Source organism: Ceratotherium simum, chromosome 11 (genome assembly GCF_057802395.1).
Source record: "Ceratotherium simum simum isolate JZ-2026a chromosome 11, ASM5780239v1, whole genome shotgun sequence".
Taxonomy (NCBI): domain Eukaryota; kingdom Metazoa; phylum Chordata; class Mammalia; order Perissodactyla; family Rhinocerotidae; genus Ceratotherium; species Ceratotherium simum.
In genome coordinates, this window is record NC_141910.1 from 24,505,586 (window position 1) to 24,526,860 (window position 21,275).

At 42.6% G+C, this 21,275-nt stretch overlaps 1 protein-coding gene across 9 annotated transcripts in view; it reads left to right on the plus strand.

Annotated features, from left to right (window-relative positions):
* The window catches only part of BCL11A (BCL11 transcription factor A), a 99,630-nt gene extending 79,281 nt beyond the window's left edge, over nucleotides 1-20,349 (plus strand). The window contains exons 3-5 of one of the 9 annotated variants that reach the window (XM_014791485.2): nucleotides 4,801-4,902; nucleotides 10,168-12,062; nucleotides 19,847-20,349. In XM_014791485.2, the coding sequence (XP_014646971.1) occupies nucleotides 4,801-4,902; nucleotides 10,168-12,062; nucleotides 19,847-19,948 (2,099 nt within the window). In that variant the 3' untranslated portion in view covers nucleotides 19,949-20,349. Of the gene's footprint in view, nucleotides 1-2,087; nucleotides 2,183-4,800; nucleotides 4,903-10,167; nucleotides 15,379-19,846 lie in introns of those variants that run through there. The other 8 variants (XM_004435660.3, XM_004435662.3, XM_087436715.1 and 5 more) reach the window with 8 other exon arrangements.
* Nucleotides 20,350-21,275: the final 926 nt, after the last annotated feature.

Genomic DNA, 21,275 nt, shown 5'->3' on the forward strand with positions numbered 1-21,275 from the left:
GGGTTGTTATCCATTCTCTTCTGGAAGACCCAAGATGAAAGGGAGGTCACTGCTTCACAAGGTAGCCATTCCACTTGAGGATAGTTCAACTTCTCTTTGTCCTGTCACGTTGGAAAAACAGGGAAGTTATCCAAAAATCATGTTTATGAAAAAAATATATATGTACACATATACATTTTAGTGAACAGCAAACATCTATACATCTATGTACTTCTTTAGAGAGGCCTGGGGTTTTAATACCTGATAAAAGTTGGGCACCTGGAGTAGTCAGTCATTAGTGTGTTGGAAATGATGCTTTGTGCTTAGCTGTTTTGGCACATTTGTAAATCAACAGTATTACTTGATTAGTGGACAGTAATGTGGCTGTATTACATGCTCAGTGATTAGTTTCAGAAACAAATAGCATGTCAATAGTAAAGGAATCTTGGAGGTGTTCTTGAGGAAACCTGAAACTTGCTTTAATGACCTTAAATTCCAGGGACATGCCACTGGGCTTACAGAGCTCTGCATCAAAAGTTGGTACCCAGTATATATAGAAATGTAAAGTGACCAATGTCTAACACTAAATAAAAGCCATTCCCAATTTGTTGTAGATTTTTAATGAGACCTGAAAAGTAAGATTATTTTTTATTCAGCCATAAGGAAGCTTTGCAACCTATTCATGCATGAGGCATTTCTGAGGCCCCAAGTGGAAATGGAAATACTGGGTCTAGAGAGACCTTTATAAAACCGAACAGGTTAAACATCTTTCTCCAGAGGAGTGCAAGGCATTTGAAGAGAGATTGATTCAGAAGAGGGCAACATGTCACATTTGACAGTCCAGAAAGGGAAACGAAAGTCCAGTTCTTGCTCCATCCGTGCAGTGAGCCACAGCTGCCTTCTCAAACATTTCAGCTTTTATGGAAGCAGGGAGAACACCTCCTGCCTGACATAAGCTGGTTTGGTTGTTGTCTTATGCTAAGAGGGTTCCCTACTTGATAGAGAGCCTGGGCCTGTTTCCTGTCCTGTCAATGAGGGAGGGTGGAACCTCGGATTCCACATGGAGGGATTCTTAGGGATTTCCTAAGCTTTCTCTGTTTTTGACTTTTCAGTCCTAAAGGAAGTACGTCCCAGACAGAAGGGACGCCAGCCTCATAGCCCTTCTGGATCTCTGCCAGGGGAGCATCAAAGATTCCAGCTTTCATGCCTCCCCTTACCCTAAGATGGTGCTTATTAAACTGGATTGTGCATCGAATCACCTGGAGGGCTTGTTAAACACAGATTGCGCCCCCAGTTTCTGATTCAGTAAGTCTGAGACAGGGCCTGAGAGTTTGCATTTCCAGCAAGCTCCCAGGTGATGCTGATGCTGGGCCTGGGCCTGGGCCTGGGCCTGTACTTTGAGAACCACTGCCCTAAGAATATTCTAAGGAAATAAAGAGAGCATAGCTGGACCACCCACTTCCCAGGCAGCCACCTGAGCCCATCTCTCCCTGGGGAGAATGAAAAGGCGGTGGGGAGGAGAACAGGCCCTCAACCAGGGGCAGCCTGGAAAGGCAGAGCTGCTCCTTGAATGTGATGCTTGGAAGCATTAATTGTGAGTCTTTACTCTGCCTAAACTGTGATGAAATAATTGAAAGCATCATAGCAAGAAGTTAAACCCTAGGGAGGCTATTAACAATTTAGTATTCCCAGTTCCTGTGGGAATGTCGATTCTGCTTACCAAGGAGAATACTGTGGATGTGTTCAGCGGGAGAGGCAGCTGGGGTGCCCCGTTGCCTTTGCTTTGACTGACGCTCTTCCTGAAGAAGAGAAATACGAGTATGAGTCTGTCTCACAGAGACTATGTTGGTGGCTTGTTAGGCTGATGGGAATGGTTTGTTTCTCTTCAGCTGGTTAATTCTGCAGGGGATGCAGAGGTAGAGGGTGAAAATAGTGGGGGTGAGCCCAGAGACACAGGAAGCAGAACAGGTGTTGTTTTCCAATTTTGAAACTGAGTCAGTTCATTTGGACCTTGTGAAAGGCCCATTCAACACCTCTGGGCTGGACTCTCCCCCAAGGGGTTGTTAAGAGAGGTGGTTTCTCCTAATAGGTCAGGAGACTGAGAACCCTCCTCACTGGCACTCCTTGGGCAGTGAAGACCAGGGCGAGAGCAGCAGAGGGGAGAAGAGAGATGGATATCCCAGGAAAGAGCACTGGACTGGGGGTGAGTCAGGAGACGAATTCTTTTTTTTTTTTTTTTTTTTAAGTTTTTATTTATTTATTTTTCCCCCCAAAGCCCCAGTAGATAGTTGTATGTCATAGCTGCACATCCTTCCAGTTGCTGTATGTGGGACGCGGCCCCAGCATGGCCGGAGAAGCGGTGGGCGCCGGGGATCCGAACCCAGGCCGCCAGCAGCGGAGTGCGTGAACTTAACCACTAAGCCATGGGGCCGGCCCTAGGAGACGAATTCTGATCTTTACTTTGTGGTTAACCATCAGTATAGCTGTGGGCCAGTCACTTAATTTCTCAAGGCCTAGTTTCTCTATCTGTAAAATGAAGGCATAGTCTTGATGATCTCTTAGGTTTTTTACAACTCAAAAAACAAAACAAGGGGCCAGCCCGGTGGTGTAGTGGTTAAGTTCGGCCCGCTCTGCTTTGGCAGCCCAGGTCTGCAGGTTCCGATTCTGGGTGCAGACCTACACCACTCATCAAGCCATGCTGTGGTGACGACTCACATACAAAATAGAGGTAAGATTGGCACAGATGTTAGCTCAGGACTGATCTTCCTCACCAACAAAACAAGACAAAACCAAACCAAACCAAACCAAACCAAACCAAACCACCATGCCAGATACTAGAACTCTCCTTGATGTGCCCTCACTTTGCCACATGGCCTGGCGCTGTGGAGAACTGGGCCAGGCTGCTGCCACTGAAGCTCACCTTGCTCAGGGCCACTGGGTTTGTGGACAGGTTTGTCAACGAGAGGCACATTCAAGTGGCCAGGCCTGGATTAGGTTAGCAGTTCTCCCATTTCTTGCTGGAGGCCTTTTGAGGCGCCTCAGGGTCTCTTCCCAGAGTAAGTGGCAGGGAATTTGAAATGAGACTCTCCCCATGTGAGGGTCCAAGTACCTCGTTGCTTTTATTCTGGGGTCACAGAGGCACCTCAGTTGTGTGGTCTCCTAAGAAAAGGATTTCAGTCTTGGCAACCAACAAACATTAAATAGCCGAGGCAAGAACAAGTGCAAAAATGGGTTCTCAGATTTCTTGTTGAAAACACTGTGACTGAATCTGTGGTTAATTTTACCCTGTACTCTCAGTGCATTTAACATAAACAGTCAGATGAAGACATACGTGTTTTTTAAGTCCAATCTTCCTGCTTTTGTTGTTCATTTTGTAGTTTTTATTTCGTTTTGGGTCAGAGAGGAAGACGTGCCTTTAGAGATGGCCTCGGGCTAGGTGGAGCGTCCGCAGCAGCCTCCCTTTGCAGATCTGGTAACAACAGATTTATGCATCTGTGTAAGAGCTTCCACGAGCAACACCCCATTGTTACCCACCAGCCTCCTCATGAAAGGAAACCTTGTGCCGACTGCCCTGGCTGTTCTTGGCAATGTGATCTATATAAAGGAGAACAGGATGTATTTTACACTCGAGACCTGCTATCCTCGAGTATAACAACAACACTTTTAAGTGCTCTTAATATTAAGCTAATGGAAAACATACTCTGTTTACTCACCATCAAAGTCTGTTTTTCTTGTCTCCTGCCTCCCCCAATCATCGTAAACTCCAAGCCTCTAGAACACACCCAGCGTCTGCTGCTCCGTCTATCCTCCACTCTCTCAAGGTTGACCTCTCCATGCTTGGTTAGCTCAAGGTGGACTTGGAAAAGCTAGGAACTTACCACATAAACCATATAATTCCCAGGTTGCACAAACCAAATATTTCCTTTCTCACACAAACCTCAGTGCTAGAAATGCTTGATTTACTGCTAGATTTATGTTTATTAGTGTGAGAAGTCATTTTGCCTCAAAGTGCAGTAGAATGGAGAAGGTGGGCCACTTTCTCGGGGTGCTGCTATTATTGGAATGCTTGTTCTCTTCTTGTCATTTAATGGTAGGATTCCTCAACCTCAAGGTGGGGACTTGGCCAAAGTTACTTTAACCCTAGAAGTCTAATCTTTATTCTCCACTGCTTTGTGTTATAAGAAGCCATGTCTGTATGGGGTACTCCACTGATACAATTCTAGAATGTAGCACAACCAAGTCCTGAAATGCCTAAGGCTTCCCCATCACTGAAGGTTCTGTCATAAATACAGTATAGGAAAGGGGGGGGCCAGTGGCACGGACAGGAAGGCAGAGTGGGACTCTGATCTAGAAGAAATGATTCACAAATCCACTCATTTCCTGTTAGCATGTTGTTTTTTTTTGCTTGAGCTTGTCTATAAAGTAAAGTAAATGTATGCCTGTAAACCAGCCTTGCAGATAAATCCCCTCCGTTTACCAGCCTACCTATAATATTGCCAATTGTCCCATTGCTATTGACACATGTCATTATTATAAGACAATAATCCAACAATAACAAACAAGCAAATGAACCAAAGAACCCTACCATACCTAAAACAAACCCCTTCCCTTTTGTCAAAAAAGACCAAAATTAAAAACAAAACAGAACTGTGGGAAATAATTCACCACTGTTCTTTTGATAAAGGCCTTGGGCCTGTTAACTATCTGCAAGGCTGTTATAATGATGTTCATCTATTTTAATGGAATTGAAATGTGATATCCTGTGGTTTACGATGCACATTGTTTATGGCTTTAGTACTTATTTTTGGGTTTCTTTCACAGATAAACTTCTGCACTGGAGGGGCCTCTCCTCCCCTCGTTCTGCACACGGAGCTCTAATCCCTACGCCCGGGATGAGTGCAGAATATGCCCCGCAGGGTATTTGTAAGTTGAGCATTATTTCTTCTACAAATGTCCATGTGTTTAGAGATGAGAGTTTCTGGAAATTACCCTTACTTTTTAAGTACTGAAAGGAGTTACTTCCAAAATAGATTGGCATCCACATGTGTATTATTCCATTACTCACTTGGCACCAGCTCCCTCACTCCACTCAGCCCCCCAGTGACTTTTTCCCTCCACTTTTTTCTTTCTTTCCTCACTGATGCATGGAGCTGACAGCAGGTCGTCCCTGTGGGTCTCCTCCCCAGGGTCTTGTCTGGCTCCATGGCTGGTGACTGCATACGTCTGTGTGTTCAGGGCCCATTTTATTGCTGGACCTTCACTCCCATGGCCTCATTTAGGACTTATTCCGTGGCATACCTCTTTAGCAGAGGCCAGAACCAAACAAAGTCAGTTTAGTTTCTCCAGAGTTCTATCTCATGCATGTTATATATGCATTTACATGTGTATTTAAACATGGTATATTTTTATATATACATGGTACATTATATATGTGCATATATATATATATAATTTCTACTTGTTTTTCTCTACTTGTTTTTCTTGCTGAAATTCAAAGATACCATCATCACCATCACTACTGCTACCACCACCCAATTACTTGTTCAAGCCAAACTTCTATAGTGGGGAACTTTATATGAAATTTAGATTTGTATGTTTATAAAAATGTTTTTGAAAGATGTTGTTTTAGAAGGTAATACAGTTTGCTTCTTTATATAGGAATAAATGGTATGAGTCATGCATGGCTAAAAAGTTGGATGGGGGGGACTTGATTCCACCCCAAACGCAAAAAAGCAGGGTCAACAAAAAAAGAAGTGTGACATCTAATTTTTATTTAAGGAAAGTATTTTTATTTTAAAAGTGAATGAAAAATAACCTCTTGTGGAAGGAAAAAAAAGAAAGAGAAGGTGTCATGGAAAGAGAATAATGAAGAGCAAGATGCAGGAGTTCGGGCCATGAAGGGGGCTGGTTTTCAGATGGGAGGTAAATTAGACCTAATCATCTTGTGAATGGTGTCTGCAGGGCAGGGCATGCACCCTGAGACCGAATTGGAAGCCAGTTGTTTACTTTTGTTAATTCCTAGGTAATCCTAGGTAACAAAGAGTTATTGTGTGAATTTCACAAGCCCTTGGGTCCTGAGGGCTGGGTGGTGCAGGGGTTAAAGTCACGACCTCTGCCCCCGCTCCTCCTCAACACTAGACTGGGCCTAAGCCTGGGTTAGGTCACAGATTGCAGAGTTTAGGGGGTTGGACTCAAGGTTTCGAGTCCCTACATGCTGACTGGGTGGGGAGAGCTCTCCTCATTTTGCTGGGGGTGCTGGGGCCCACATTTGGCTGTGGGAACAGAGCCACCCTTGGAGGGAAGGCAATGAACGGAGTGGGGCAGTTGAGAGGAAGTTGGAGTTGAGAGGCCAGGGGCTGCTAGCCTGGCAAACAGTTTAGTTCTCTCTCTCTCCTGCTTGATCCTCCTAAGGGCAGAGAGTTTGATTTGAGGGGTAGGAAACTAGGAGCCTGATACGGAACCCCTGTCTTCTCCCCCACTTCCTGCAAAGGGAGGGTGCCTAGTTTGTGGTGCCCGTGCTGGCAGGACCAGTTTAGGAGTGACCAGAACAAGGTATGTGGAAATGGATTGCGGGGTTCCAGAAAGCTCTTGAGCCAAGCTGACCCCCCACCTCACTCAGCTGCCTTAACCAGCTGCCCTTGGCTTTCAGAGCACTTGGCACTTACCACATAGCCTCCCAGCTGGTGGACCACAGTCACAGGCCTTAAAATCGCCCCTTCCTGCCTTCCTCTAACCAGGGCCTCCCCTCGGCCTGGAGTAAGGCCTGGATTCTGGATTCCAACCTTCCTTTGGAAGCCCTTCTGGGTGTGTAACGTGGTTAGTCATCACACTGGGTAACTAATCAAGCCTGGTAGTAATGAAAACTCACATTCATGTTGGACCTGATAGTTTACAGAGGGCTTTTATATATGTTTGTCATTTGAGCCTCACAATTCTTTAAGGGACTGTTTTTATTCTTATTTTACAAACAGGAAGCCTAAGGATCAGAGAACTTAAGTGACTGTCCCAGAGCCACAAGCTAGTAAACAGTAGAGCCAGGGGTCCAGCGTCAGACCACCTTGTTCTTCTAAATCCTGAGGCCCAGATCATGTGACTTTGAAGTCCTGTGACAAACTAGAAATGGGGTCATTTCTTCCCATACAATAAAGTGAAATAAAATAAAAGCCAGTAGGTGAGCTACTAGTTGATTTTAACCGTTTTGATGCCTCGAGTTCCCATGCTTGGGGCCGGGTCTCAGTTTATTGCTTTAAATCAAAACAATTCCCGTGAATGCCCAATGAGGCTCTCAAATTGAGAAGTTGATTTTCATCAGAGTAAATGAAGAATATTATTATATTTTACACGTCAATAAATCAATGTAGCCCTAATGTTGCCACGCAGGAAATCAATTCTGGTCTTTCTAAACCATCAAAGATGTTATGAACAAAGTAATTTCACAAATTATGGCAAGTAACACATTTATTGATGACTGCAGTTTAGGAATTTAGAATCTGTGAGCACTGTAATATAATATGGTGCACTGGCATGAGCTGAGTGAAATACAGATTATATGATGAAACTGTAATGCATCATTTGCTATTAGTGGCCTGGTAATAATTACCAGTTTCAAAGCAGCTCTTTCCATGTAATCTTTAGTCTCAATCGTAACAGCCCTTCTCATTGACATTATGATTACACTAGCTGCCCTCATGATCTAGAATATCTAGTTGATGGGAATACTAAAATGCAATAGTGAAAACTGTATGTTGTATGCTCATTATGAGATAAAATGCCATTTTCTCTGACCTGATGTATGAGACAGAGGGGAGGGTAACAGCACAGTGTTAACATACTGTAGCATCATCACATAACTGGCTCTGAAAACAAAATTTTAGGAAGCTCAGGGCAGCAAAATAAAATGGACTTTTCTCATTTAAGCCTTTTTGAAAGGATGCAGACAAGATCCTTGATGGAGTGCTATAGATTTCAGCATTTATCAATGGCCGCATTCAGGGTGCATGCAAAACCAGCATCGCTAATTATGGGTCCAGTCCTGGGTTTCAATAGAATAGTATAAGGTAAAACATGATTTTAAGGCATTTGGAGTGATGAAAGTGTTAAGGACTTGCTTCAGCTAACAAATCTGCTTTTTACTTACCCAATTCAGATTGTCAGGCTAAATGTATGATAATAACACAGAGTCCTAGAGAGGCAAAGGAGAAAGCCACAGAGGGTCGCGTAGTCTGAACCAGATAGTTTTTTTCCTGTCTATTTAGGACCCAAGTCATTGTTCAACAACAACAAAAAATTTATGAAAATACTCTCGATGCTTTTTATTTCCCTTTGAAGAGAGGAGGCAAACAAAAACAGGCAGATAATGTGATACTAATGTCAGCGTTTTCTTTCAAAATCTTTCTGCCTTTTTTTCCCCTCCACATTAGGCAAATGTTTGAAACCTAATTTTGGTATCTGATCATCTAATCTTGTTAAAGAGATTTACCCAGGAGTGGGATATATTGAGTGAGATTATAAACTCATTGTAAAGTAAATTACGAGGTCAGGGCAGGGAGTCCATCATTCAGACCAGCGCTTGAGCGAGTCTGGCTTGTTTTGGAATGCGAGTGTTGGGGGCTCCTGAGAAGACCCTGCCAGCTTTTCTTTCTGACTTGCTAAATGGAGGAATTATAATTGATTAATTCCTCATTCCCTCTCTTTAGCTCCATGGTGAATTTTTTCCTTTTTAAAAGGGTACTGACAAATACTAGCTGTGGCCTTAAGGAACTCCTCTAGCCCCCTTTTAAAACGTTTGTTTTTCTCGTTTGTGTTTTATACAGTCTTTTTTGGAATCCCTAAGGATTTATCTATTTTTCTCATCTTGTCCTTTGCCCACCAACATTTGTGCCCTTTTTAATGCTGCAGTTGACTGGTAAACTGTTAGTTACTCCCTGGGTGTATATATGTTTTTTAATTTAGCTATCTCCTGAAATGAATGATTGTGAAGTCAAGCTGGCCCCTCTTTGCCAAAGTGGCATTTACCACTCTCGGGTTCTTTTCAGCGAGAGAGAAATAATGTGACTTAAGCAGGGCCCCTCTCCAGACGGCTTGGCTACTGGCCAAAGAGTTGACTAGCTGAACTGTATCTTTCTGTTTCTTTCTCAACTGGAGCTGAGGCTCAGCCGAGGGCGCAGGATGTTGTATAATTTGGTTCACGTTGTTAGCCTCTCAAAATAATGAGGAGGAGGATAGTGTAGCATTTCTCAGCCTGCTGCCCGTCATGGTGCTGGCTGCTTTAACTGTTCTTAACTAGGATGCTGTGTCTGCTTAAGTTGACACCAGCCGCTCCTCTTAATTTCTCTTAACTTGCATTTGTTCGACTGGGGGACAACTCCTAAAGATTTGATACAGCCTGTTGGTTAAATCTGAATTAAATTTCTGTTTTGAGATTTTACAACATCCCTCGAGGTAAAAATGAGAGTCCCCGTGGGGTATTGTGGAACCAAAATTGGGACTCGCTGACCCTCACACAGGCTGGGATGTGAGGATGTTGCTAGTCTCTCTCTTTCACAGAATTATTTTATGAGTACCTTCACATTTTTAACAATATCAACAATTAGTGTGTTTCAGGCTAAGATTAAAAGCATCTCTGGGGCCATAGAGAATTGTAATGAGTTGACCTTCTCTTTTTTGATATCTCTATGAAATGATTGCCTATTTAGAAAGTTCACCTGCCACCCGGGGGGGAAATAGAACGATGGGATTTAGGAAGCAGAAAAGTTTCCCTTAGGTCACCTTGTCCAAGTCCCTCACTTAACAAATGAGGAAATGGAGGCACAGAGATGAAATGGCATGCCCCAAACCACAGCTGGTGGAAGACTGGAAAGTTCAGAGGATGTTTGCTGAAGTTCCCTAGAATGTAGGGTTCCTCATCCTCAAGCTTGAATTGGTCTAGATTTTTCTGCTTTGGAGACTGGATTTAAAATTCTTAGAACTGAGTTAAATGGCGGGAAGACTGATTTGACAAATACTTATTGGGTACCAACCACCAGATGTGCCAGGCACCATCTAGGCACAGGGGATATGTCAGTGAGAGCTTATGCCTTGGGGTTGAGGGCTGGGGGCAGGGAAGGCTGGAGGTGGAACATAAATAAGCAATTGCTGATGCCCTCCTCAGTGATTAAACATTGATGTTGGTGTTGTATTATTTTGCAGGTAAAGATGAGCCCAGCAGCTACACATGTACAACTTGCAAACAGCCATTCACCAGTGCATGGTTTCTCTTGCAACACGCACAGAACACTCATGGATTAAGAATCTACTTAGAAAGCGAACACGGAAGTCCCCTGACCCCGCGGGTTGGTATCCCTTCAGGACTAGGTGCAGAATGTCCTTCCCAGCCACCTCTCCATGGGATTCATATTGCAGACAATAACCCCTTTAACCTGCTAAGAATACCAGGATCAGTATCGAGAGAGGCTTCCGGTCTGGCAGAAGGGCGCTTTCCACCCACTCCCCCCCTGTTTAGTCCACCACCGAGACATCACTTGGACCCCCACCGCATAGAGCGCCTGGGGGCAGAAGAGATGGCCCTGGCCACCCATCACCCGAGTGCCTTTGACAGGGTGCTGCGGTTGAATCCAATGGCTATGGAGCCTCCCGCCATGGATTTCTCTAGGAGACTTAGAGAGCTGGCAGGGAACACGTCTAGCCCACCGCTGTCCCCAGGCCGGCCCAGCCCTATGCAAAGGTTACTGCAACCATTCCAGCCAGGTAGCAAGCCGCCCTTCCTGGCGACGCCCCCCCTCCCTCCTCTGCAATCCGCCCCTCCTCCCTCCCAGCCCCCGGTCAAGTCCAAGTCATGCGAGTTCTGCGGCAAGACGTTCAAATTTCAGAGCAACCTGGTGGTGCACCGGCGCAGCCACACGGGCGAGAAGCCGTACAAGTGCAACCTGTGCGACCACGCGTGCACGCAGGCCAGCAAGCTGAAGCGCCACATGAAGACGCACATGCACAAGTCATCCCCCATGACGGTCAAGTCCGACGACGGCCTCTCCACCGCCAGCTCCCCGGAACCCGGCACCAGCGACCTGGTGGGCAGCGCCAGCAGCGCGCTCAAGTCCGTGGTGGCCAAGTTCAAGAGCGAGAACGACCCCAACCTGATCCCAGAGAACGGGGATGAGGAGGAAGAGGAGGACGACGAGGAAGAGGAAGAAGAGGAGGAAGAGGAGGAGGAGGAGCTGACGGAGAGCGAGAGGGTGGACTACGGCTTCGGGCTGAGCCTGGAGGCGGCGCGCCACCACGAGAACAGCTCGCGGGGCGCGGTGGTGGGCGTGGGCGACGAGGGCCGCGCCCTGCCCGACGTCATGCAGGGCATGGTGCTCAGCTCCATGCAGCACTTCAGCGAGGCCTTCCACCAGGTCCTGGGCGAGAAGCATAAGCGCGGCCACCTGGCCGAGGCCGAGGGCCACAGGGACACTTGCGACGAAGACTCGGTGGCCGGCGAGTCGGACCGCATAGACGATGGCACTGTTAACGGCCGCGGCTGCTCCCCGGGCGAGTCGGCCTCGGGGGGCCTGTCCAAAAAGCTGCTGCTGGGCAGCCCCAGCTCACTGAGCCCCTTCTCCAAGCGCATCAAGCTCGAGAAGGAGTTCGACCTGCCCCCGGCCGCGATGCCCAACACCGAGAACGTGTACTCGCAGTGGCTCGCGGGCTACGCGGCCTCTAGGCAGCTCAAAGATCCCTTCCTTAGCTTCGGAGACTCCAGACAATCGCCTTTCGCCTCCTCGTCGGAGCACTCCTCGGAGAACGGGAGCTTGCGTTTCTCCACGCCGCCCGGGGAGCTGGACGGAGGGATCTCGGGGCGCAGCGGCACGGGAAGTGGAGGGAGCACGCCCCATATTAGTGGTCCGGGCCCGGGCAGGCCCAGCTCAAAAGAGGGCAGACGCAGCGACACTTGTGAGTACTGTGGGAAAGTCTTCAAGAACTGTAGCAATCTCACTGTCCACAGGAGAAGCCACACGGGCGAAAGGCCTTATAAATGCGAGCTGTGCAACTATGCCTGTGCCCAGAGTAGCAAGCTCACCAGGCACATGAAAACGCATGGCCAGGTGGGGAAGGACGTTTACAAATGTGAAATTTGTAAGATGCCTTTTAGCGTGTACAGTACCCTGGAGAAACACATGAAAAAATGGCACAGTGATCGAGTGTTGAATAATGATATAAAAACTGAATAGAGGTATATTAATACCCCTCCCTCGCTCCCACCTGACACCTCTTTTTTTCACCACTCCTTTTCCCCATCGCCCTCCAGCCCTACTCCCTCTAGGATTTTTTTCTAGTCCCATGTGATTTAAACAAACAAACAAACAAACAAACAGAAGTAACGGAAGCTAAGAATATGAGAGTGCTTGTCACCAGCACACCTATTTTTTTTTTTTCTTTTTCTTTTTCTTTTTTTCCTTTATGTTCTCACCGTTTGAATGCATGATCTGTATGGGGCAATACTATTGCATTTTACGCAAACTTTGAGCCTTTCTCTTGTGCAATAATTTACATGTTGTGTATGTTTTTTTTTTTTTTAAACTTAGACAGCATGTATGGTATGTTATGGCTATTTTAAATTGTCCCTGATTCATTGCTGAGCAAACATGTTGCTGTTTCCAGTTCCATTCTGAGAGAAAAAGAGAGAGAGAGAGAAAAAGACCATGCTGCATACATTCTGTAATACATATCATGTACAGTTTTATTTTATAATGTGAGGAGGAAAAACAGTCTTTGGATTAACCCTCTATAGACAGAATAGACAGCACTGAAAGAAAATCTCTGTGAGCTAAATGTCTGTCTCTAAAGGGTTAAATGTATCAATTGGAGAGGAGAAAAAGGCCTTGAATTGACAAATTAACAGAAAAATAAAACAAGTTTATTCTATCATTTGGTTTTAAAATATGAGTGCCTTGGATCTATTTAAACCATGTTGATGGTTCTTTCTACTTGTTATAAACTTGTAGCTTAATTCAGCATTGGGTAAGGTAATAAACCTTAGGACCTAGCATATAATTCTATATTGTATTTCTCACAACAATGGCTACCTAAAAATATGACCCATTATGTCCTAGTTAATCATCATTTTCCCTTTAGTTTAATCTTGTGAGCGACACTGATTATACCAGTATAAAAGCTATTTTGCTCCTGGTGAGAGCTTAAAAGAAATGGGCTGTTTTGCCCAAAGTTTTATTTTTTTTTAAATGATGATTAAATTGAATGTGCACCGTGCAAAAGCCCTGGAACGTGATTAAATATATTAGTAAGGAATTCATTTTATGAAGAGACTTGTTTTCAGTAATGTCTTTTAAAAAAAATTCTGGCACCAAAAGAAATAGATCCAGATCCACTTGGTTGTCAAATGGACAATCAAATGATAAACTTGAAGACCTCGTAGACCAGATTAAAAAGAAGAGGCTGACAATAGAGTTCGACAGAGGGTAACAGAGGAAAAAGATGTGTGACTTATTAGCACAACGTGGTACTATTTGCCATTTTAAACTAGAACAGGTGTATAAGCTAATACTGATACAATGATGATTAACTATGAATTCTTAAGACTTGTGTTTAAATGTGACGTTCTTAAAAAAGAAGAGAAAGAATTTTAAGAGTAGCAGTATATATGTCTGTGCTCCCTAAAAGTTGTACTCCATTTCTTTTCCATACACTGTGTGCTATTTGTGTTAACATGGAAGAGGATTCATTGTTTTTATTTTATTTTTTTAATTTTTTCTTTTTTATTAAGCTAGCATCTGCCCCAGTTGGTGTTCAAATAGCACTTGACTCTGCCTGTAATATCTGTATCTTTTCTCTAATCAGAGATACAGAGGTTGAGTATAAAATAAACCTGCTCAGATAGGACAATTAAGTGCACTGTACAATTTTCCCAGTTTACAGGTCTATACTTAAGGGAAAAGTTGCAAGAATGCTGAAAAAAAAATTGAACACAATCTCATTGATGAGCATTTTTAAAAAAAACTTTGCCAGCCATTTACTTGACTAATGAGCTTACTTACTCGGATTCAACATTGCAAGCGCTGTGAATGGAGAACAGAATACACTTAACATAGAAATGAATGATTGCTTTTGCTTCTACAGTGCAAGGATTTTTTTGTACAAAACTTTTTTAAATATAAATGTTAAGAAAAATTTTTTTAAAAAAAACACTTCATTATGTTTAGGGGGGAACTGCATTTTAGGGTTCCATTGTCTTGGTGGTGTTACAAGACTTGTTATCCATTTGAAAATGGTAGTGGAAATTCTATGCCTTGGATACACACCGCTCTTCAGGTTGTAAAAAAACATACATTGGGGAAAGGTTTAAGATTATATAGTACTTAAATATAGGAAAATGCACACTCATGTTGATTCCTATGCTAAAACACATTTATGGTCTTTTTTCTGTATTTCTAGAATGGTATTTGAATTAAATGTTCATCTAGTGTTAGGCACTATAGTATTTATATTGAAGCTTGTATTTTTAACTGTTGCTTGTTCTCTTAAAAGGTATCAATGTACCTTTTTTGGTAGTGGAAAAAAAAAAAAAAGACAGGCTGCCACAGTATATTTTTTTAATTTGGCAGGATAATATAGTGCAAATTATTTGTATGCTTCAAAAAAAAAAAAAGAGAGAAACAAAAAAGTGTGACATTGTACAGACGAGAAGCCATATAATGGCGGTTTGGGGGAGCCTGCTAGAATGTCACACGGATGGCTGTCATAGGGGTTGTACATATCCTTTTTTGTTCCTTTTTCCTGCTGCCATACTGTATGCAGTACTGCAAGCTAATAACGTTGGTTTGTTATGTAGTGTGCTTTTTGTCCCCTTTCTTCTATCACCCTACATTCCAGCATCTTACCTTCATATGCAGTAAAAGAAAGAAAAAAAAAAGGAAAAAAAAAAAAGAAACAATGTTTTGCAGTTTTTTTCATTGCCAAAAACTAAATGGTGCTTTATATTTAGATTGGAAAGAATTTCATATGCAAAGCATATTACAGAGAAAGCCCGCTTCAGTCAATACTTTTTTGTAAATGGCAATGCAGAATATTTTGTTATTGGCCTTTTCTATTCCTGTAATGAAAGCTGTTTGTCGTAACTTGAAATTTTATCTTTTACTATGGGAGTCACTATTTATTATTGCTTATGTGCCCTGTTCAAAACAGAGGCACTTAATTTGATCTTTTATTTTTCTTTGTTTTTATTTTTTTTTTATTTGGATGACCAAAGGTCATTACAACCTGGCTTTTTATTGTATTTGTTTCTGGTCTTTGTTAAGTTCTATTGGAAAAACCACTGTCTGTGTTTTTTTGGCAGTTGTCTGCATTAACCTGTTCATACACCCATTTTGTCCCTTTATTGAAAAAAATAAAAAAAATTAAAGTACACAATGTAAGCTTCTTGTGTCCTCATTTGACACACTCTGTAAATTACTTTCAAGAAAATAACAGGTTTTAAGAGAAGGCCAGTCAGTCTTTTTCAGATTATTTCTATGGGCATTTTGATGCATGTATTATACCCTAAAAGAATATAAAGTACTTACTATATTAAAATAGACATATCTCAAACCATGGAAATAGTTTTTAGACTTTACAGTTCTAGAATAATTTTCAAGAAATGGAAGGTGTTTGCAGTCTGATGTTAAAAACTTTCCCTCCATCTCTTAGTAGTAATCCATTCAGAGATAAATGAAAACGGGTAATAGCATCTTAAACTTTTATTTCCTTTGGATTTTTTGCTGTTCTTGTTGTCTTAAAGTTCTTTTCTATTCTCCCATCCCTGCCGTATCTTAGAACATAATGTAAAAACAGTTTTTTTAAAAATCAGCTCTTTTGTTTCCACATAAGAGTCTTTTCTCATGCCAAAATAACTCCACCGTCCCCCCAATCTAAAAAGCCAGAAACGAAAGCATCAGGTGAAAAAGAGAGAGAAAGAGAGAAAAGAAAGAAAGCAGTGACCAGGAGTTTAGCCAGATGTGGCCAAATCTGTGGAATCAGCTGCTGATTTCCTGAGCTATATGGTTTTTGCCTTGTGATTCTGAGATTCTAGGACCCCAGGCAGGACAGATCTTTTAGGTGTTTTTGAGGTCTTCCTGGCTGATAGCAAATGAGGATGGGAATACCCTTCAATTATCTTTTGGCCAACAGATTTAAGAAAGGAAACAACGTCTTTGAAAAGCAAGTTAGGTCTATTTTAAAAACCCTCCTTAGAAATCTTTGTTGTCGGGTTTACAAATACTGCATGTTGCAGCATCTATTTGCTTTATTAAACACATACCTCTGTGATACTGTCTCCCTGTTCCCAGTGTAGATGATGGATACAACATCGTTCTTATTTTTGTAAAAACCAAAACAAAAGCCGTTCTGTTGTCTTTTTGTGGTAGCATTTTTGTTGCTCAGTTCTTATGCCCTGGTGCCTGTGAGGTGGCCTTTTCATGTAATGCCTTTTATCTGAGGCAAGAATAGTTTTATCTTTCTAAAATATAGAGAAAGGAGGTGTATTTTTTTAAAGTCCATTTGGGTGGGAAGCAGAGAGTGGAGGCAGAGAGGAATCGGTCAGAGAGCATTTGGGAGAGTGTTGTACAGGAGCGGGGATGGGGTGGAGAATACCTTGCAGAATTTGATAATCGGCAGCTAACTGAGAGGAGATATATGTGTCTTAGATTAGGTTACTTCACAACTGAATCCAGAATGCTGTTCAAGATAGATAGAAATATTCCCCAGTGCCATGCCAGTTGTAGACGTGGCAACTTCTGCTCCACCATATTAAATGTCCATAAAGCCACTGTGTGTCCCTTTTACTCTTTTATTAGGAGCTATGAGTACAGCTGTGCAGGTTTCATATACAGTATTCATTTTAATTTCTCAGTATATGGTGCTCTTAGTGTAATTAGGTTTTGCATCCTGACAGACAGAATTAATGGTGGATACTGTATACTTGTACGTTCAAGTTTCTTAAATCAAATGGGGAAGGGGGAGGGGTGCAAACGTTTGGTGATAAATCACAGATTATGTTTGATTACATGGCCCCAAAGTTAAATTTATTGGGAGACAGATTCTTCAGGGTACTTAGTCTCTTGACTTATAGAAGCCCCCTTATAAAATATTAGTTCTGAAGTTAAGTGAACAATAGAAACATGAAAACCCAGGCAACAAGAATATAACTTCTAAAGGACATCTTGTCTCTGGACCCTAAAATTAAAAATCTCAGTGTAAAATAACAAAAAACATTTCCAAGAGTAGGATGAATTCATGATAAATTTTTTAAATGAGGAAATACTAAGGATATTAACGTTTTTCAGAATTCTCAAGTTAAGTTTATGTGACACTGCTTACATGTTGATGCAATGTTCTCTACATACCTGAACTCCTGACGCTTAAAATGTTCCTTTTTATTTTCATTTTGAGAACAACTTTAAAAACAGGAATACAGCAAATACTATTTCTCACAGATTTTAACCCAGAAACTCTCCCAGTGCATGTACTACCTCCATCTTGAGACCATTTACTGTCCTCTCTTTGCCTAAGACCTACAAGAGGACTGAAATGAACACATTTAAAGGTGGCTAAGAAGTGAGGTGAATGCTTCTTCATTCATACCAGCAATGGTGGGAAGTGTAACGTAGTGGAGTTTTTCCCAGGGCGTTCTGTGATAGAACTGTTTATTTGAATACCATTTTTGTATATGCAATAAGTACATGCTGTATATATTCATAATGCTTGAAGTGAGAATTTGAAAGGAAGTGGTGGTGGGGGTTAGATATCATTTCGTTTGGAGAAATAAAGAAATGAGCTCGTTTATTCACAGACACTAAAAGTTTGTTAAAAGGTACTGGGATATTTCAGGCCTTCCTGAAAAGGAGTTGAGAAGCCTCAGGCCCCATCCTGTTCTGCTTCAAATACTCACAGAGAGTGAAGGAGGAAATGCAATGTTTTCTTTTTTTAAACCTCTTCCCCCACTCCATACACACACACAAACATGATTTATTATGACTGTGTTGTAATCGTGTGTTCTTCATTATGATTCTGTTACTCCATTGTCCCTGGGCCTGGTGTGTTCAAGAATGTACCTATCCCATCCTCTCCTTTTCAGACAACTTCCCATTAAAAAAAAATAGTGGGAATTTTGCTGGTATGAGGATGGGATTGACAGTGTTCTTTAAACCTGCTTGGAAAAATGTTTTTTGAAAGACTGTTAACTTTTAAAAGGCATGAGCCACTTAGCAAATTTTCCTAAGGCCCTGCAGCTTTCCCAATTAAGAATAAATGAACCCATTTTTAGAGCAATGGACATCAGAACACATAGGCGGAATTGGGATTATATACATTTATTTCAGGGCGGCTCTAGCTACAAATTGTAGCCATGGGTTGTTGGATATGCACTTTTGCTTGCTGTCAGCTTGTTATCCCATTAGCTGCTTTTTCATTGAGTAAAACACATGGCCATTGAATCAGCCTTTAAGGGGATGGGCCTGTTTCTCTCTCTCTCTCTATTTCCCAATGTCATCTATGGTCATGGGATGCGAATAATTCCTCCCTTTCAAATGGGAAAGGAGACTACTACAGTTCACATGGGTCATTGTACTCAAGTACCTAAACTTGGCTGAACACAATGCCATCCAGTTGATCCAAATACTGTTTTTCCTTTCTGTAAAGTGGCAAAAACTACTTAAAGGGAGCATATATCAGGTCTTTTACGAGACAGCCAAAAAGGCAAATTAAGCGATTTCCCCAAAGTCTATCCTCTAAAGCAGGACCCCTCAAACCCATAGGGGGCTATGCTTTTAAGTGACCATGAATGCAGAACATGCCCATGCTATACTTTGTGTGTTATGGCTTTAAATATTGGCAGCAGGTGTGACAAAGGGGTTTGATGGGGGTATCAGCTAAAGGGGCCTCAATGACAGTGATTTAGGGCTGGACTGGGAATGGGATTCCCCAGAGCCCACCTGGACACAGCAGGCCCCTCAGCCCAGGTCTCCACTGCTCAGGGGGGATGCGTGAGAGCAGCTGAGCTCCAGACCCTGGGCCTCCTGCGGCGCCAAGTCAGGGGAGAGGAGGCCCCAGGCCCCTGCTTCAGGTCACCATGGCAACGAGGCTGGAATGCCACAGTGGTAGCCCTCTTCCTCGGCACCTCCACATCCGGACTCCCAGTTCTGCTGCTTCAAGTCAATGTCCACAGCAAGGGAGGAACCCTGGAGGAAAATAACACTCCCTTCTTCCCTTCACCATTGCCTTCCCCCTTCCAAAAAAGAAAAACAGAAAAGAAAACTGCATGTTTGCAAGAAACTACAGGCAGTTTTTGGTGCAATTTGGGAGCAACTATTTTGGGTTCTGGTTTCCTCTTCAGAGATTTGTTCGCCTCTTGTAAATCGTTGGCTGCTTTGACGTTGAACTTGATGACATTTCATGTTTTCGTTGTGCTGCTTTTACATCAATTTTGATTTTTTGTTTCTTTATAATTTTATTATTGTTTTAAGGAAATGTCCCCCTTCCCTCCTCCCTCCCCTGTTCTCCTCAACCAAAGGACTGTTTCCTACTCAGTTTTCTCAGTCATAAGGGAAAGTGTTTCCTTCCAGGTGTGTCCCGAGTTTATTAGGACTATCATATGATCGGGGAGGGGGTCTGGGTCCTTTGGGGGAAAGAAGGGAGGGAGGTGTGGGAAAGGCACTCAGAGGTCAGATTTTTTTTAGGGGGGGATTGAGTTCGAAATCGTGTTTAAGATGCCAGTGGCTCAACCTGTGGTTGATTTAAGTTATAATTTTAAAGAGCTAGTTAGAGAACAGAAAATCACTGGGCCAAGTCACACCTGTATTTTTTTTTCCCCCTTCCTCTGTCTCCAACCTCTTTCTAGGTTCTTCACACACCCCCATTCGGCGTAGTACCCAGAGAGCTCAAGATGTGTGGCAGTTTTCGGATGGAAGCTCGAGAGCCCTTAAGTTCTGAGAAAATTTGAAGCCCCCAGGGGCGGGGTGGACGCGTGCCGCCCAGCCGACATCTGCGTGGTCTGTCATCCTGCTAGTTTGTGATGTTTTCTGACAGTAGCCTCCAAGAAGCCGTTGTGCGAAAACAGAGTCCTGCAGAGTCCTTCCTGCCTGGGCCTGCAGTGCCATTTTATTTATATTTTTTAATAAAAAGTAAAAACAAAAAAACAGACCCACATTGGAACAGTGAATCAGTACCATACAGAGGGCCCATGGACCATCGCTGTCCTGAGTGACATCCTGGCCCTTTTGAAACCAGCCAACCTAATTACCCGTATTGTGGAAATGAGCATGAGTCCCTGACCCCTTGTTTCTATACATTCTATGTTGTCTTTTAAAAAGTGTGCTTAACATTGACACAATAAATGTTGGAGCTTTAGGTGGTGTTTGCTTGTTCTTTAATTATAAATGCTTATAAGACAATGCAGCTGCTCATGACTGTATTTCTGTACCCGTTTCCTGCAGACATCCTTTGGGTGGGTAGGAGGACCAGATTTGAGAAATGGTAGAAGGTGTAGGAGGGGAAATAGGTTACTGCTTATCAGATGGCATAAATTTTCAAGGAGAATCAAAATGCAAAACTTGGGAATAAATCATAGCAATATCATAATTAATGTAGTAGTAGTGTTGCTGTTTATTAATGCTGAAGTGTGGTTTTCCTAACTGTCTGACTTATAATTTGCATACCATTAAATAATGCATAATATGGCATGCTGAATTCTGTTTTTCAAATATATGCTTTTGGTGGCTACCATGCAGGATTTGAATTTGTCTTTTAATTTAGCTCAAGAAAGATAACGTCATTGGGTTAGTGGTAAATCCCAAAGAAGGTGATAAATGTCAGTAGTTGCTTATTAAATATTCTAATTTTAGGTTCTCAAACCTTCAGCAAATATATCTTAATGCATACAAACAAACAAACATAAAACTTCTTTATTACTTACATGAGGAAATCTGGGGCAGATTTTATAAGGGAAAAAATTGTAGGAGGAAAGAGGCTCACATGAGAACACACTATTGTAATCATAGTAAGTCCTCATTCCTTAGAAATTAGTGACACAAATAAGTTAGGTCTACAAACAGGTGATAAAAATTCCCTCTGGCCCAGTTAATTTGCAAAGAACTTTTCTCAATGTGGTGTTTTCTATTGCCTGGAGATCCAGAAGAGAACTAGAAACAATATAGCATAGCATATTAAAACAGGTTCATAAATAATAGAACTCAGACACCTGTGTATTGTAGATTTACATATTGGCTGTGAACATAAGTGGAGAAAATCTTACCCACTCACCCTCTGGC